Raw genomic sequence first — 16,556 nt, 5'->3', positions numbered from 1 at the left:
TCACTCAAGATTTTGGGTGGCTTTTTCCTTACCACCTGGAGAATTATGGGGAAACTGAGTCGGAGCCTCCAGGTAGACCCATAACTGATTATCCTTCCAAAGGGCTACGAATTACAAGAGTCACTTTGGTTCTCAGCGTCCTTGCCAAGTAGGCCGTGGGCACAAGGTACACTCACTGCCTTACCTCGTCCCAGTGCCTCACACTCCCCAGAGACTTCCTCCCTCTGTCCCGCATCTCTCCAGACCCCTCCCCCAACTGAGAGCTCCTCCCTGCCATCGCGGGGAAGGGGCATCGAGGGGGCGGGGCGCCGTGCGACGGCCAACGGGGAGGGGGCGTCGTGAGGCGGGGCTTGGCGGCGGCGGCGGCGCGCGTGGACTCGGAGGTACCGGGCGCGCGCGGCTCCAGCTCCGGACGCCTAGGGCTCAGGCTCCGGCTCCAGCTGCGGCTGCTGCAGCGGCGCCCGCACTCTAGTGCGTCGGCCTCCTGGGCCCGCCGCGGAGCGCAGTCTGCGCTCCCGCCGTGCGCCCTCCTCCCGCTTTTCCCGAGCCCGTCGGGATGGGAGCTGCGCGGGGATCCGCAGCCGGCCCCTGCCGGCTGCCTCTGCTAAGCGTCCTGCTGCTGCCGCTCCTGGGCGGTGAGTCCCAACGAGCTGTGGGAGCGGGACTGGGGAAGCGCGGGATTCGGGCGGGCAAGAGGGGGCCCCGGGGAGGTGGGTTGGAGCGACTGGAGCGGGCGCAGTACCCCTGAAGCGAAGGAGAGTCCTGCGGGGACTGCGAGGTCCGGGCGGAAAGGTTCAGGGAGCCGGGGGTCTGGAGGCTGGCGAAGCCCCCGCGGACTCTGTCGGGATCCCTCTCCCATCCTGTGGGTGGGGACGCGCTTCCAGCCTCCATGGAGTTTTCCCGGCCCGACCTGAGAGTTTGCTCGAGAACTGCCGGGAGTTGCCGGCTCCTGGTGGAGACTTTCTTTTTGGAGGAGAAACGAATCCGCGCCCCCCTCGCCCGGTGAGGGGTGCGGTTAGGTGGTTGGCGGTGGGGGTGACGGATTCCCCCCCACACCCGCAGACTCAGTCCAGGTGAGAGAGGCCGGCCTCGGGCCGGATCCGGACCGACCTGCGGCGCGCAAAGCGCGAAGCTTTGTTGCCTACGCCGGCCCGACGTTCCCGGCTGCCCTCCTGCAAGTTACCCAGCAAAGCAGGGACCCCATATGGCCCTGTTGGTGAAGGCGGAGGAAGGGAAGAATTAGGGTCCGCCCCATCCTCTCTAGCTTCTGGCCTGAGTCCTGTGCTAGAGTCGAATCCGGGAGCAGAGGGTCCCAGGCTGTCGCGGTGACTAATGTGTGAAGGCCGCTGCCAAAATCGGGCATGGCCGGCCTGCCAAGGTGCGGACGGGGTTTGTTTTGCGTCTTCCTGGATTTCCGTTCTGTCTGTCCTCATAGAGGAAAGAAAATCTGACTTTCTAAGGATAGAAAGGCAAAAAGAGCTAATTCTGGCTTTTCTTGGAGGGTCTCGGGTTTTTGATGAGGGTGTGGCCCGCATCTCCAAGGCAGACGAGATTCCCCCCTACCCCCACGCAGCTTTTATTTCCTGGCTCAATCACACCTGAGAGTCACCTCTGAAGTGTGGACGTGCTTTACAGGAAATCACAAACCTACCCAAAGCGCATCCCAAACAGCCTGGACTGGAAAAGATGTCCCCTCATCTTTTTAAATACAAAATCTTTGATTGTGGTCCTTGGAGCAGCTTCCTCTTCTGCCTAGGGGACATATCCTAGCTTATCATTTTTTCCCTTGTTTGAAAAGTGGTAGTGAGGAGGACAGAGGTTGGGAATTGTCTTTTCTGATGTCTTCCTGGCCTGCCAGCTGTTGAGGGATTTGGGGCTGATGGAATCAACATCCCTCACCCTTAGTTGTAAAACGTTAATGTAACCCTGAAAAGAACAAGCTCTGGAGATTTGCAAGAGGTGTTTCTGGAGTTGCCTTGTGCATCTTGTGATGTGTGTGGTGGTTATTGCTCATGGCAGAATCCACATCTGCTCCCAGAGGAAGTATGGAAGGTTTTTTTTTTTTTTTGCACAGCCAGATCAGGGGGCCCAGCCATATGGGCGAGCAGTCCAAGCTCAGAGGACTTCTGGGTTGTCTCTTTGGGTTTTAGTGTGCAACTCCACCTGATATGGCTCCCTTCGCTGTGACTATTTAGAGTTCTGGAGTTAAGGGGAGATACTGGTAGGTTCGGGTCTCTTGTTCAAAAAATGTTCAATTCCTTCTGTGAGAAGATGACTCTGATGTTAATTGATGTTAATTCAGTGATGGTGTTTAGTAGGGGAGGGGGAGAGGTGGCAGGCAAGGGAGAGTTAGGGCAGGCTGAGGGTTTGGGACTGGAGGTCTGGAATCTCCTCCTGGGGGTGGGGGATGTCTTGTGCTCAACAAAGGAACATTTTAATGAGAGCTTTAAATCAGTTCCACCAAATGTGCCTTGGTGTGGAACCTGTCCATGTGCTGTAAACAATTTCAGACGAAGCTGAGGCGCCTTCTGTCTTGTAGTGAACTCTACCCACCCCAGACGCATGACTTCAGGGGGCAACAATTTTTTTAATAGATCACAGTAGATTTTTTCACAGATTTTTCCATCTCATTGTTTAACTGTATCATTAACTAGAGTTTTAGTGAGACCCCACTGTTAATAAGGCTGGAGTTAGGAACCAAGGCTGACTAAGTTTGTGGATTAGACCATTTTGAAGTTTGGGTAATTATGTTGTAAATGGCCGAGTTACTTTCCAAACTCTGAGATCCCTGGTGTGATAAATATGGTGGAGGAGGAGGAGGAGGCTTGAGGTTTGAAACCTGGGATTCTTAACACCAGTCACTTGAATAATCAGTTGTGGTCACCACCCATCTGAATTCCCATCCCCAGGCTCTTATTTGGGGAAATGAAGTTGTTACATTTTTGGGATATGTTGTCCTGCAGATTCCCCAGCTTTCTGTAGCCTGAATTCAGGCCTGGGACTTGCTTTTATTAGTTTTGGAAAGTGTGATGGGAGGGCAAGTGTGCTTTTCAGATCACTTCTAGAGGATATGGTCAGACTCCTAGTGTTCAGAACAGCAACGAGCGATGGTCAGAGTTTAGGCTATGGAGATGAAATATTTGGCAAGGCCAACTCCACTCATTGACAAGGCCGTCTTCTAGGCTAATTTCTTAAGCTCCCAGTTTGCCTCCTCTGTAAAGGTGCTTACTTCTTGAAGCTGTATCGAGGATGAAATGTAGTGATGTATATAAACACCCCTTTCTAGGTCTTCCTGCTCCTGTGGTACACAGGAATACCTGTTCAGCTTCATCATCATCCCCACAATAAACTTTTTTCCCCTACTGGAACACTCCATTCCAACCAGCCTGCCTATATGCCAGTTCCTGATACATACCTGGTAAAGGAAATTTACCTTCCTTTCCTCAAGACCTGTCCCTGGTGTGTGTTGTGTTATGTCTCTCCATCTCTCCTTTGCTCAGTTCACCTCCACTTCCTCCCTGAAGCTATTGTCTCTCCTGCCAGAAAGTGGAGGCCTATAGAACTTCTGAACTGTTATTTTTAGGACACCTTCCATATATATATATATATATTTTAAATTTTTTTAGTTGTTGATGGATCTTTATTTTATTGATTTATATATGGTACTGAGAATCGAACCCAGGCAAGCACTCTACCACTGAGCCACAACCCTAGCTCCACGCCTTCCATATTTTTGCTCCAGTTTAGCTTTAATTTACTGAGGATCTTCCTCTGTAGAGGTTCAGTATTCTGCCTTATCTAGGTTCATTTAAAAAAGGGAATAAACATTTTGTGTACAGGGCAGAGTAATCAAGGGCAAAATGAAGCCTCCCTTAGGCGCTGAGTCCTTTGTGCCTTGTCCAGATTCGTTGGGGTGGGGTTGTCTGGTGGCCAGCCCTGTATAACCGAATCATGAGATCTTACTCCTTCCTTGTTGGTGTGTGGTCTTTTCTTTGTGGGTCTTTTCTGAATTTTGATGTGGCAGAGTTTCTGCCTTTCTCCAAGAGTTCTGGGCATGGGCAGCCACCTCTGTGTGAAGCTGACTTGCCTTGGAGGATTGTAGTTTAAAAACTGATGCTGAGGTTCCTTCTGCAACCAATTGTTTGGGGCCTAGGTTTTCTATCACTTTACTACTCAAAATTAGGGCCAAAGCCAAGCAGCATCAGTATTTCCTGAGCGCATGAATCAGAATCCCAATCTGCATTTTAATAAGGATGACTCCATCCTAATGTTTCAGAAATCTTGGTCAAGACATCCCTCCTTATACAGAAAACTCATCGAAAGGGGCTTTCCTTTTACAGCTGTGTAAATTAGAACTGAGACCTTGCATGATATTTGAAGATTTCCTTTAAATAACTTAGTTCCTGCTGAGCATGGTGGTGCAGGCCTGTAATACCAGCTACTCTGGAGGGTAAGGCAGGGGAATGGTAAGTTCAAGGTCAGCCTCAGTAACTTAGCTAGACCCTAAGCATCTCAGCAAGACCCTGTCTTAAAATAAAAAATTAAAAAGGGCTGGTGATGTAGCTCAGTGGTAAAGTACCCTGGGTTCAGTCCCCAGTACGTAAATAAATAAATAACAGTACATGTGAACATTGGTGTGGAGTCTACATTTAAAAATTACCTCACTTTGAGCTGAATTTGAATTAGATTTTGTCGGGAAACTTGCCCATTAGAAGTGTGACTTTGCAAGGTTTGCCACATTAAATGTGATGTGTGGTTCCTCTCAGAAACTATGGTTTTCCTCAAGGAGCGTACATCTCCCTTTAGAACCAAAGCCGTTGAAGGAATCAGATTTGTTAAGCAGCAGTTTAGCCGGGGGAGCCACGCATGGTCGTGTCTGTAGTCTCAGCAACTGGAGAGACTAAGGAGGATCACAAGTTCAAGACCAGTCTCAGCAATTTAGTGAGATCCTCAGCAACCTATCAAGACCCTATCTTAAAATAAAAAATGAATATAAAAATGACCAAGAATTTAATTCAGTGGTAAGCTGGCCTTGGTCCACTGTACCAAAAAAAGAAAAAGAAAGAAATTTGGTCCAAGGGTGACTTTTCAGGAACACGTCTGATTCATAAAAGGGGGCTTGTCTCCACAGAGCTTCGACAGTTGTCCTGTTGTTTGTATTTGGAGTGTTTCATACTTGGGAGTGAGGTGGTTTGTGCTGTTTGTGTTTAAGCCAGCACAGCTTCTGTGAGACTCATCTGGGATAGAGGTTGGCTGGTTCAGACTCTAATATTTGAGCCAAGAGCAGTTTGGAGCCAGGGATTCAATCTTTGGTGTTTTTCTGATAGAAGAAAGGGTCATTAAGCTGAATTGGGTGTCCTCAGCCTGTGATCCCTCAGCCTTTCTCTGCTCTCCCTAACCTTAGTAGCATGCCTCTTTACTGCTGTGCCCAGCCACTGCCCCTGGCTAGAGCCACGTGGTGGGGTTACAGGCTCTGGCCATGGTTGCTGGCACAGGCCCTTGCTTGCCCTGGAGTTGGTGCTGGCCCCTCTCCTTTATGGTTGCTCTGACCCCCATCTGCTTGGTTCTTTTTTCTGAGTATGTGGAGGTTCTGCCATTGTGGCTGGGTTAGTGTCCTGTCTTGGGGTTCTCTGAGTTCATTGCCAAGTGCACAGGAGTGCACATTCGGCCCAGCTGAGCCCCCTGGCGCTTTGGTGGAGCTGGTGCGGGAGCTGCCACAGCTAATCAGTGGTTTGAGGAAGCCCTCTGTAGTATGTCACTTTTTCCATTCTCTTTTCTTCTCTGCACTTAGGCCATTTCCCTCCCAGTGTTGCTACACAAACAGCATTTGGGCACGGAGGACACTTTGTTTGAAGGGCTGACACAGGCAGGCGCTTCTTGCTAAGCTCTCGTCTCCCTGTGTACGTTAACTGAGAAGAGCCTTGAATGATGCACAGGCGAGTGGAAAGCCCTGCAGCACCCACCCAGCTCCTGTTGGATGCTTAGGCCCTGATCAGCAGGATATGTCCTTGCTGATTTAAGTGTGCACGCAACTTCTGAAAACTAGCTCCTAAGTTGTGGGATAGGGATTCTGAGTCATGGGTGAGGAAGGTGTAGATAGGTGTTTCTCAAAAATGTGTAGTGGGGAGCGTAGTGGGAGGGCAGGTAACTATAAATACTGGTTGAAATTTTAATTTCCTGGGTCTTTCTGCAAGACCTGTCTAGCAGGATTGGGGGAGGGACCACATAAGATAATGTCTCTTATCTTATTATTCTGTATTATATTACATTACTTTATATTGTACTGTGCATTTTTTTTTTTTTTTTAAGAGGCAGGGCTCTCTGAGTTGCTTAGGGCCTTGCTAAGTTGCTGAGTCTGGCTTTGAACTCATGATCCTCCTGCCTTAGCCTCCTGAGCCCTGGGATTACAGGCATGCGCCACCATGCCTGGCTTTAGAAGATTCTTAACAACACTGAAATTTGAGAGCCACCCGGTAGCAGGAGACTTTATCAGTCTGAGGTAGAGGTGCAGTCATGGGATAGAGGGTGATGTTACTATTAAGGGGCCGAGGTTCCGTTCAAAGTGTTTGAGTGTCTTCTGCAGGTGAAGCTGTGTGAGGAGGGTCAGGAACCAGGAAGGGGACAAGATGGAGAGATATGAATCAGGAAAGTATTAATGAAAGACACCATTTGATGAGTGCTAAGTAGAAGAACATTCCAGAATGTGTGGGCAGTAAGTCCCAGACATAGGAGCAAATGGGGAGTGTGAAGGCTTCAGAGAGGAGCTGATATTGCTAAGTAAAGGTAGGCAGTGGTCACTGTCTCAGAATGATGTGAAAGCATTGGAGGAAGTCTGAAAACTCGGGTGTTTCTTTTCAGTATCACATAACACCTGTGTGTGATAAAGTAAGAAAAGATATCCATGGGCCTATAAGTCCTGATTTTCCATATCTGGTCCTGGCTCTGTTGCTGTATCACCACATGGTGCTGAGCTTGTTAGTTGACCTTTTTTTGTGTCTGCATTTGCACAGTACAAGTGATGCTGATCCATGACTTTCCTGCCCCATGAGGTTCTGATGAATCCCCAGTTGTGGACAGGGTTGACCCCTGTTCTAATCCAGCCCCTCTGCCTAATCCTGCTGTCTCTTCCCAGACACTACTGTGACCCTTTATCTCCCTTACCGTGTCTGCCTTTCTTTCCAGCCCTGTCTTTCAAATGGTTTATAGGGCTCAACAGAGTCCCTCTTCATTGGGCAACTTTAGAGATAGTTTCCTCATTCAAAAGCACAGATTTCTTTTTTTGTTTTGTTTATTTTGTTTTGGTAGAGCTGGAGATTGAACCTACGGCTATGCACATGCTAGACAAGTACTCTACCACTGAACTACACCCCAGACTCAAAGCACAGATTCTCTAAATGGCTCTCAGTATTCCAACTGCTGCTGAGAAATGTGGGTAAAGTCACTTTGCATTTCCTGGTGGGGGGGGCTTTCCCTTCCTCTAACTCAGCAAATTCTCCCAAGGGGGGGGTCAGTACTGGTTCAGGGCCACCATCTCCCCTGGCATGCTGGCATATGCTTCTTGCAGTCTAGCCAGATGGTTACCAGACCCATGGGAAGGGTTTCTCTCATCTCCTGTGACTGTGAGGATTTTCCCAGTCAGTGACTGTGTAACTTGTGGGAACTTCTGTCAGTGCCATGGGAGGCTGCCGAGGTACTTTACAATCAGGGATGAAGGGTTCTTCCTAGAAGTGAGACTAGCATGCATAATGTCTCCTCCAGGAGATATATTGGCTCTTTTTTGTTCCATTCTTAGGAGTAGGGAGTGGAAGTGAAGCAGGGAAGAGAATATTTTCTGCTTTTGAAATTGACAAGGTGTTGCAACTCAGAGTACCTTAGTGTATGTTAGGAATAGCTGTCGTCCTTGCCAGGTATGGTGGTGCATGCCTATAATCCCAGCAACTTGGGAAGTTGAGGCAGGAGGATCAAAAGTTCAAAGCCAGTCTCAGCAATTTAGTGAGATCCTAAGCAACTTAGTGAGACCCTGTCTTAAAATAATAAATAAAAAGGACTGGGGATGTAGCTTAGTGGTTAATCACCCCTGAGTTCAATCTCTAGTACAAAAAAAAAAAAAAAAGAAAAAAAAGAAAAAAAGAAAGAAAGAAAAGAAAAAGCAAAGAAAGAAATAGGTACCTCCAGCATGTACAAGACCTTCGGTTCAATCCCCAGAACCATATATACACGCAAAGGGAAAGAAGGAAATAGGTACCCCTTTCTCCAGGTGGGTGTAACCCTGTACCAGAGCTCAGGGCTTTGGCCAGTGGAGCTCAGGCAATATTTCAGTATTACACTTTGGCCAGGCATCTTAAGCTGTGTGCAGCTTATAGAGTTCTCATTGGAATGAGGACCTTGCAATTAGTGGCCCTCTATTTCTCAGCTGGTGGACCAAGATGATTTTGGTGACCTTTATATTAATAATGCTTGTTGTTGTTGTTATTATTTTGTTTTTCGTCCTGGGAATTGAACCCAGAGGTGCTTTACCACTTAGCTGCATACCCACCCTTTTTATCTTTTATTTTTGAAACAGGGGCTTACTAAATTGCTGAGGTTTGACCTTCCTGATTCAGCCTACCCAGAAACTGGGATTACAGGTGTGCACGATGGTTCCCAGCTAATGTTATATTTTAAATGAACCCTCTTTGCCACTGTTCTGCCTCCTAAAGTGGGGTACTGCTGCCTATAACACAGTAGGAGAAGCCTGGGAGGCTGGGGCCACAGTACTGTACCTACTTCGCATTGCTTATCAGAGGTTGCTGAGGTCTTGGCCTGTTTTTGGACTGCTCTGCCCAAAATGCAGAGCAAATGCAGGCTGCTAGCTTCATGTAATAATTGGTGCAGAAGACTGGCTGAGACTTCAAGGAAAGAGGATGTCAGAGTTTATTTCATATTTCAAAAAGGAGTTTCAGGCTTTCTTGTCTCCAGTGTTCTCTCTCCCTGGATCCTCCCAGGCCCCCAGATAAAGTATGTGAGCACTCCTGATATAAAGGAACCATGCAAGAGTGGTATCACCTTAGTCTCAAACGTGGGTCCCATGCCTTGAAGGGATCCTGGTGATGTCCACACCTCCTAAGCCTAGGATGTCCTGGATCCCAGACTTGGAGTGGAGAGATAGGAACCCTGCTTCCACTTTTGCCCCAAACTGCTTGTGTAACCATGGGCGGGTCCCATCCTCTCTGGGCCTCAGTTCCAGGATGGAAGAAGACCCTGGAGGGACTTTGCTGTGGTGAGCTTTGAAGCTGACCCAATGTGGCTTTTCCGGCTGTGTTTCTGCCACACCTCACAGGTTGTCCTCCTTGCCCTTGGTTTTGGGGAAAGACTGTAATCTGATGGCTGCATTTTATTCTCTAGTGTGTGGGCACAGGTGCCTTTCGACCCAGTCAACTGGTGGTGTGGGTGTTAGGGTGTGATTCCCTGGGTGCAAAGGGGAGTGGAAAGGTTGGAGTAGGTTGGAGAGGTTTGGGATATTCTTAGGAATAAAAATGAGAGATTTTCTCTGAGTAAGAGAGGGCTTACGTGTGTCTTTAGTCCTCTTTTGCACACAGAAGGGAGAATAGCCGGGGGGGGGGGGGGGGTTGAAGCTGGGGAGGACTGGGTGTGCTTTGGAAGAGCCTCCTCTGTAATAACCGACAACTGCACCCTGCTTTATAATTTACAAAATGCTTTCCACCCACGCTGACATTGGGTCCTGTCAACAGGCTCAGCACTAGATAGGACAAGGGTGGTTTTTTGTGTGTGTGTGTGTCTGGGGGGGGGGGGGGGGGGTGTTTTTGAAATGAAACTGAGGCCCGAAATTATGATCTACTCAACTGCAAAGCTGGTATATGATAGACAGAGCTAAGACTTGAGTGCCAGTCTCTACTATTCTGTCCACTTACAGCCCTGGTATATAGTCATCACCTGAAGCCATGAAACATCACACATGTACCTTGGCACTGGGGGCACGTGCTGGGGCAAGGATCTTGCCAACAAGAGGACTCTCTGGGTGGGTTTAGGAATAGTCCTGCCAATGTTGGGGTGAAGTAGCTTTCCTTGCTCTTTCTAGGCAAGGAATAAATCAATAACTTACACATGGAGAGATCTTTTGGGCTCCGTATTCCAAATTACCCATCCTCCAGCTTTTTTGTTACAAGCAAGATTAGAAATTTCAAATGACTCATTTAAAGGTCTGCACACATCTTAAAAGTTTGTAAGAGTCATGGCCAGACTGTACGTAGTCTAGAGGTTCAGAACACTCCTCCTGGATGTCTATGGCTTAAGAGTTTTCTCATCAAGCTCTAAGTCCTTAGCTCTTCCACCTGGTGCTTGTGGAAGGTCACAGGCTACAGGCTCCAACTTGTAAGTGTGCTACCACATTCCAAACCAGTGCTGCCTGCTGGGAGTTGCACACTGGGCCCTGCTCACATGGAGACCACGTAGGTGGCAACAGTCTTTCCTGCAGTGGTTATGATGCTCCAGGCCCTGGCATGAAGTAGGGGCATGATGACTTTGGAGTCAAGTCTTTTAAACCTCACAGGAGTTCAGGAGAAGTCAGACCACGATCTTTGACATTCTGGGACATGCAAGTTTTATTGTGCTAGGTGTTCTCTTGGCTGAGTCATTGCCCTCTCTTGGGGATTCTGCTGAGGTTTCTCTTCAGCTTCTGAAGTTCTCAGGTTCCTATCATGGAAGGAAGCAAAGAGACAGCTCTGGTGATCTGATCCTCTTGTATAAAAATAAAAGTAGAAACAAAGCGGAGCTGTTTTCCAGTGGGGAGGAGAGGGAGAAGGCTCCTTCAGACCAACAAAGTCTTAAGAGAGGTGATGGGGTAGAATGACATTTGAGATCCAAAGTTCATTCTTAGCTACTTGAAAAACAAAATAAATCATAAACAAAGAAAACCTTGTTTTGCAGTCTTAGGGGGAAAACAAGGAAATGCTGTTGGTCTTGTAATTCCCGATATAAACAGTAAATCATTCTACCAGTTTGGTTAATTTAGGAGATTAAACCAATTGTTAAACTGATCAGTTGAAAAAATGCCCAACTCAGCAGACTTTTTGGGTCCTGTGATTTGGGCTCCTCCTTCACCCCAGGGGCCAGGGGGGACCTCGAGGAGGAGGATCTTTCTCTTTTTATTTTTCTCTCCCCCTTTACCTCTCATATGTCCCTCCTTCCGGTTTTTGAAAACTCCTTAAGACAAAAGGCTTTTATTTTGTAAACACTGTACCCCTTTTGGATGAAGTATCCCGATTTGCTTGGTACCTTGGGCACTATTTGCCTCTTTATTTCTGTGTAAGATGTTGGAGTGCTGTGGGCTGCGTCTAGGCTTCCCAAGCCTTCCCTTACCCTTTACCTTCATCTCGGGGGCCCTTTGAAGATGGGCTTGTGGAGGCTGCTGAGCTGGCCTGCTCTGTCTCCAGGCAGCAATTTGAGGCGAGTCTCTACTTGGGCCTTCCCACGAGACTCCCTTTTCCAGGCCCCCCACAGCTGCTCCTGGTGACCCAGAGTGTGGGCCCAACCTCACCTGGGCACGGGTGGCACCCCTCTCCACCCCTTCCCACCAGACTGGGATCAAAGGCGCCTCCTCAGAGAGCAGGGAAATACCTCTCCCAATAGCCCCACCAGTGAGTAAACAGCCAGGGCCTCTCCGGCTTTTGAAGCACTGTGCTTCGGGCCAGGAGGAATGCAGAACATTTCATTTTAGGGGTGGACTTAGGTTTCCACTGCTTTCGGTATTTGCAAATTCGAAACAAATGCCCTCATTTAGCAGCAGGCAGGCTGGGCAGTAAATGGGGGCTGTTTCAGGGCATTTATGGCAGTCACAGGTATTTGTGGAGAGAGGGACCCCAGCAGGTTTAGGGAAAGATAGAGGGTTTATGGTTAGGTGGGTTGTACAAAGACCCCGACCAGGTCTCTGGTGGAGAGTTGTTGTTAGGTGGGCTCTGTCATAAAAAGGATTGCCGCCTCCTGCCTCCCAGGAAGTATCTCCTCTGGCACACAAAGGGGTTTGGGATGGTGTTTATCCCCAGAGGCTGATGCTAAGGGCCCAGTCCCTCTTGCCTGGCTGCCAAAGTATCAGGTTTCCAATGAACCCTGGCTTCTCCCACTCCCAGGACTTGAAAAGCTCGTTAAAAGTGCTTTATATGTAACAAGTTGGCTGAGAGGTCCCCCCTCACTTCCAGCCAGTTTTGCAGGGAAGGAGCTGGGGAAACCTGTTTTCCTTTTGTTGTTGTTTCTGGAAGTAGGATCTGTGAAGGTGCAATTGAAGAAAGATCCTGGTTTTCGGAAATCGGTCACACAGGGTTATTTGCCTTTTTGCCTTTGATGGGGCTATTTAACCAAGGAGGGTCTGTTGGAGGCCTGGCGCGCCCCCCTCCCCCCCCCAACTCCCTACTCCCATATTGTCCCCTTGCTCCCAGGGAACTTCGGAAATCAGAATTCTGTTCTGGCTCCACAACTTCCTTACTGAGAGCTCTTACCAAAGTTTAACTCACTTCTCTGAGGCTCAGTTTCTTCTTTTCTTTTCTCAAATATTTTTATTTAGTTGTTGATGGACCTTTACTTTTTATTTACTTATTTATATGTGGTGCTGAGAATCGAACCCAGTGCCTCGAATATGCTAGGCAAGCACTCTACCGCTGAGCCACAACCCCAGCCCCAGTTTCTTCTTTTTTAACCTGGGAATAGCAGTACCAATTCCATTGGAATTCTTTTAAGAATTAAGTGAGGTAGTACTGTATTTCTGTAAAGCTAAGTGCTCTTCTCATATTTTCAAATCTTTGAAACTGGAATATAGTTTATAATTAATTATATAGCATTCTCTTTTTAAAAAATATTTTTTAGTTGAGGATGGACATCATACCTTTTATTTATTTATTTATTTATTTTTATGTGGTGCTGAGGATCAAACCCAGTGCCTCACACATGCTAGGCAAGCGCTCTACCACTGGGCCACAACCCCAGCCCTTATATAGCATTCTCTTTGTTTAACTGGTGCTGTTTTTCCTAAGTGCACATAAATAGTGGTGCATCTTAAAATCAGTGCATCTTTGAAATCTAGTGTGTATGAAGGACTTAGTGTGTGAGCTAGTGAATGCTTAGTAAAAGATGTTTGTAACTGTGATGAGGGTGTTAATGTACAGGCTTGTTTTTGCTTCCCATCCGCTAGTAACTTTCAATAGAAGCTGTTTTCTGTTTAGTCTGGCACATAAATAAGAAATGATGCTTACGACATAAGGCATTACGCTAAATATTGTGTGTGTGTGTGTATGTGTGTGTGTGTGTGTGTGTGTGTGTTGGGGGGCCACTTTAACTCAGAAGTCAAGAGATATCTAGCAGCACAGGCTATAGATGTCTTTAATGACTTCGATGGCAGACTCTCCCTTTTAAAAGACTGAGCTGTTCCTTTGGAAGACTAGAGATTGATTCCAGGAATGGATTGTCTGGTAGGTGAATTGGGACAGAACAGGAAGAAAGTAATTAACAAGACAGAGGTACATAGAAGGCCAAAGAGGGGCACACAGGACACATGGTAAATGTCAGGAGTTGAGGAGGTGGGGACATGAGAGGACAGGAAGGGGACAATCAGGAGATGGTAGCATTTTCTTCTCCAGGCAGCATAGTTGTGTGGGGTTGATCCTAACTTTGTGGAGACAGCTGGAGCCATTCATTGTGTTTTGTGTGATCCCCAAGGTACTGAATGGCACCTTTCCCCCTTTAGAACACAAGTAATCCAGAGGCCTAGGAATTCTTAATTCAATTGAGTTCTGGCTCATTTGATGGTGGTGGGATAGACTGACTGTGGGGTTGGGGCTTAGATGGTAGGTGAAAAGAAAGGTATGCCCCTTTTGTATGACTGTGTGAGCTTGCAGATTCACGTCTGTAAGTTTAGGCACCCAATTTATCGAGGGTTCAGAATACATTCTTTTGTGAAGTCACCCAGAATTTTAAACCTGGGAAGGTAGGATTAAGGGCTGATTAATGAATGACCTGGATGGCAGGAATGGCCAGGAGACCCAGCCCCTCTATGAAGTGAATCCCCTTTAGTTCCTTTGCCCTCCTTTAAGAGTGTTTTGAAGAAGAATAAGGTATTATAGATGTTGTGCTTTGAACAATCAGGAAGAAGAGTCTAAAGGTGTTAAAATTTCAGCACTCTGCCTGAAAGCCTGTGATATACAGGTAAGAACATTTCTGATGGCATACGACTTATTTTTGGAGGCCCTGTAAAACACAGTGTGAAATTATTTTCTTTCTGAGGAGAGGCTGATCTTCATGTCCTCTGCCCTGTGAGGGTCATAAGGGGCCCAGGTTCCTTTCAAACCAAGTCAACAGTATACAGTCCCTTGATATCCTTGGGCTGTTGGTTCCTTGATGCCCCCGACTCCCACCCTGCACTTGGATACCAAAAATCTGAATGTTCAAGTCCCTTATATAAAATGGCATAGGAGGTTGCAGATGTAGCTCAGTGGCAGAGTGCCTGCCCAGCATGTACAGGGCCCTGGGTTTAATCCCTAGCACTGCAAACAAATGAGCCAGGCAGGAAAAAAAGTAAAAGTAAAATGGCATAGTTGTTGCATGTAACCTAGCACATCCTCCCATAGACTTTAAATGACTCTAGAGTACTTAAACTATTTATTACAATGTAAATGCTATGTAAATAGTTGTTATACTGTATTTTTCAGGTAATAAGAAAGTCTGTTTATGTTCAGTATAGATGCAAATTTATATATATATAATTTTTCCTCCAAGGTGGGTTGAATCCATGAATGCAAAACCTACAGATATGGAAAACTGACTTACTTTGAAGTCCTTTATGTCCAAGGGCACCAGGCAGATAGCTGTGGGCCCTCCATTGTACTGGGTTTAACTAGTTGCCTAGTTTTGCTCTAGTCCTCCATTCCTCCCCATTTACACTCACAGAGGACAAGTACAGAGAGAACTTGTATGGACAGACCTCCATGGGTCTCCTGGAGGCAGCCTCTGAATTAACAGCAGCCTGTTCTGGGCCAGGCTGCTTCCTCAGTCCTGGAGAGAGAGAGGTGTTGATCAGGCCCACCATGCAACAAATCCCCTGAGCCCCAGGATGGAAATAAATTAGTTAAAAGTTGCTCTCAGACTCATGACAAATTGCTTTCAGTTTTTGCTGCCAAAGTAGAACTTTGAAAACAGGGTGTAAATTGGGTTATTTACACTGTCTCTGTTGCTTCCATGAAGTTGGTGTAGGAGGGTGAGGATGCAAGTTGGCTTTTCAGGTTCTTGGTTGCTGAGGTCCTTAGGTACCTGGTATCAGGTGAAATGGGGGTGGGGGTGGGAGTGGGCGTGTCTCCTGCGAAGTGCCCTTGAATGCAGGATGTGTGGTGACCTGACAGGCCTTTGAGGTGCCCTGGGACCAACCCCTTTCTTAGATCAAAGAAATACCTTTTGTTTTTCCTGCTCACACTTTCCTCTGCCCTGGAGCCAGAGTCATAAAGAGGTTGAGAGAGGTTGAGGGTCTGCACCTGGTGGCTGGGCTTGTGGGTAGAGTGGGGGCAGCAGGGTTGGGGGGCACTTCCCTTGTACTGTGCATGTCCTGCCTTCTGCTGCCCTGGATGTGCAGGAGGCTGCCTGGGCTAGCCTGGGCACCTGAGGCTCTGCTGAGATGCCCGCCTGCCCTGTAGGGCCCTGCTCCACAGGGCTGTAAACTAGTGAAACCAGCCACACAAAGACGGATTTCACTCCAGGCTAAGTGTTTTGTTGCTGAATCATTTGCATTCATTAAAAGTAGTGAAGGGTGAGTGATATTTAAGGCAGCAAGACTGGTTTGCTGGAGGCCGCTGCCTTCGAACCTCATTAAGAATTCTTGGGGCTCAGGAGAGGAGGGGAGAGGATGGGCGCAGCTCATTCAAGCTTACTTAACTTCTGACTACCTTGGGCATGGGCCAGCTACTAAAATATGAAAAATGTTTGCCCAGCAGCCCCCAGAGCGTGGCCAGACTGCCCCAGCCAAAGAAAACACACACTTACAATTCATTATTTAGCCTCCTTCTGTGAGCTTGCTCGTGTTTCTTCCTCCCCTGGGAACTTGCTGTGTTGGGGGGCACGAGGTGGGGGGCAGGAAAGCTCCTATGCCTTTTTTTGTTGTTGTTTGAGTACTGGAGATTGAACTTGGGGTGCTCAACCACTGAGCCACATCCCCAGCCCTACTTCGTATTTTATTTAGAGACAGGGTCTCACTGAGTTGCTTAGCACCTCGCTTTTGCTGAGACTGGCTTTGAACTCTTGTCTCAGGCTCTCTAGCCTCTGGGATTACAGGCTGCACCACCTGCCGGGCTCTCCTACACCTTTTAAGGGAAGCTAACCCTGGAGCAAGTGTTGTCTACATTCCACCCTCCTTCTCCAGTTGATTTCACTGGTTGTCCTGGGTTGTTTGTGAGGTTTTCCTATTGTAAACAATGCCACCACAAATATCCTTGTACCTGTCTTTAATCTGCACTTGTATATCTGTAGGATAAATTCCTGGAAGTGGAATTGCTCTGTCAAAGGATATATCAAAATTGTGTGCAAGA

At 47.6% G+C, this 16,556-nt stretch overlaps 1 protein-coding gene across 3 annotated transcripts in view; it reads left to right on the top strand.

Annotated features, from left to right (window-relative positions):
- The first annotated feature begins 362 nt into the window (after nucleotides 1–362).
- PTK7 (protein tyrosine kinase 7 (inactive)) overlaps nucleotides 363–16,556 on the top strand; it is a 63,860-nt gene continuing 47,666 nt past the window's right edge. For 2 of the 3 annotated variants that reach the window (XM_079148091.1, XM_079148089.1), the window contains exon 1: nucleotides 363–635. In XM_079148091.1, the coding sequence (XP_079004217.1) occupies nucleotides 557–635 (79 nt within the window). In that variant the 5' untranslated portion in view covers nucleotides 363–556. Of the gene's footprint in view, nucleotides 636–1,287; nucleotides 1,379–16,556 lie in introns of those variants that run through there. The other variant, XM_079148090.1, reaches the window with a different exon arrangement.

This window comes from Sciurus vulgaris, assembly GCF_902686455.1.
Source record: "Sciurus vulgaris genome assembly, chromosome: 7".
Lineage (NCBI taxonomy): Eukaryota > Metazoa > Chordata > Mammalia > Rodentia > Sciuridae > Sciurus > Sciurus vulgaris.
Note: the sequence above shows the minus strand (reverse complement) of the source record. Positions and strands in the feature narration are given on the sequence as shown.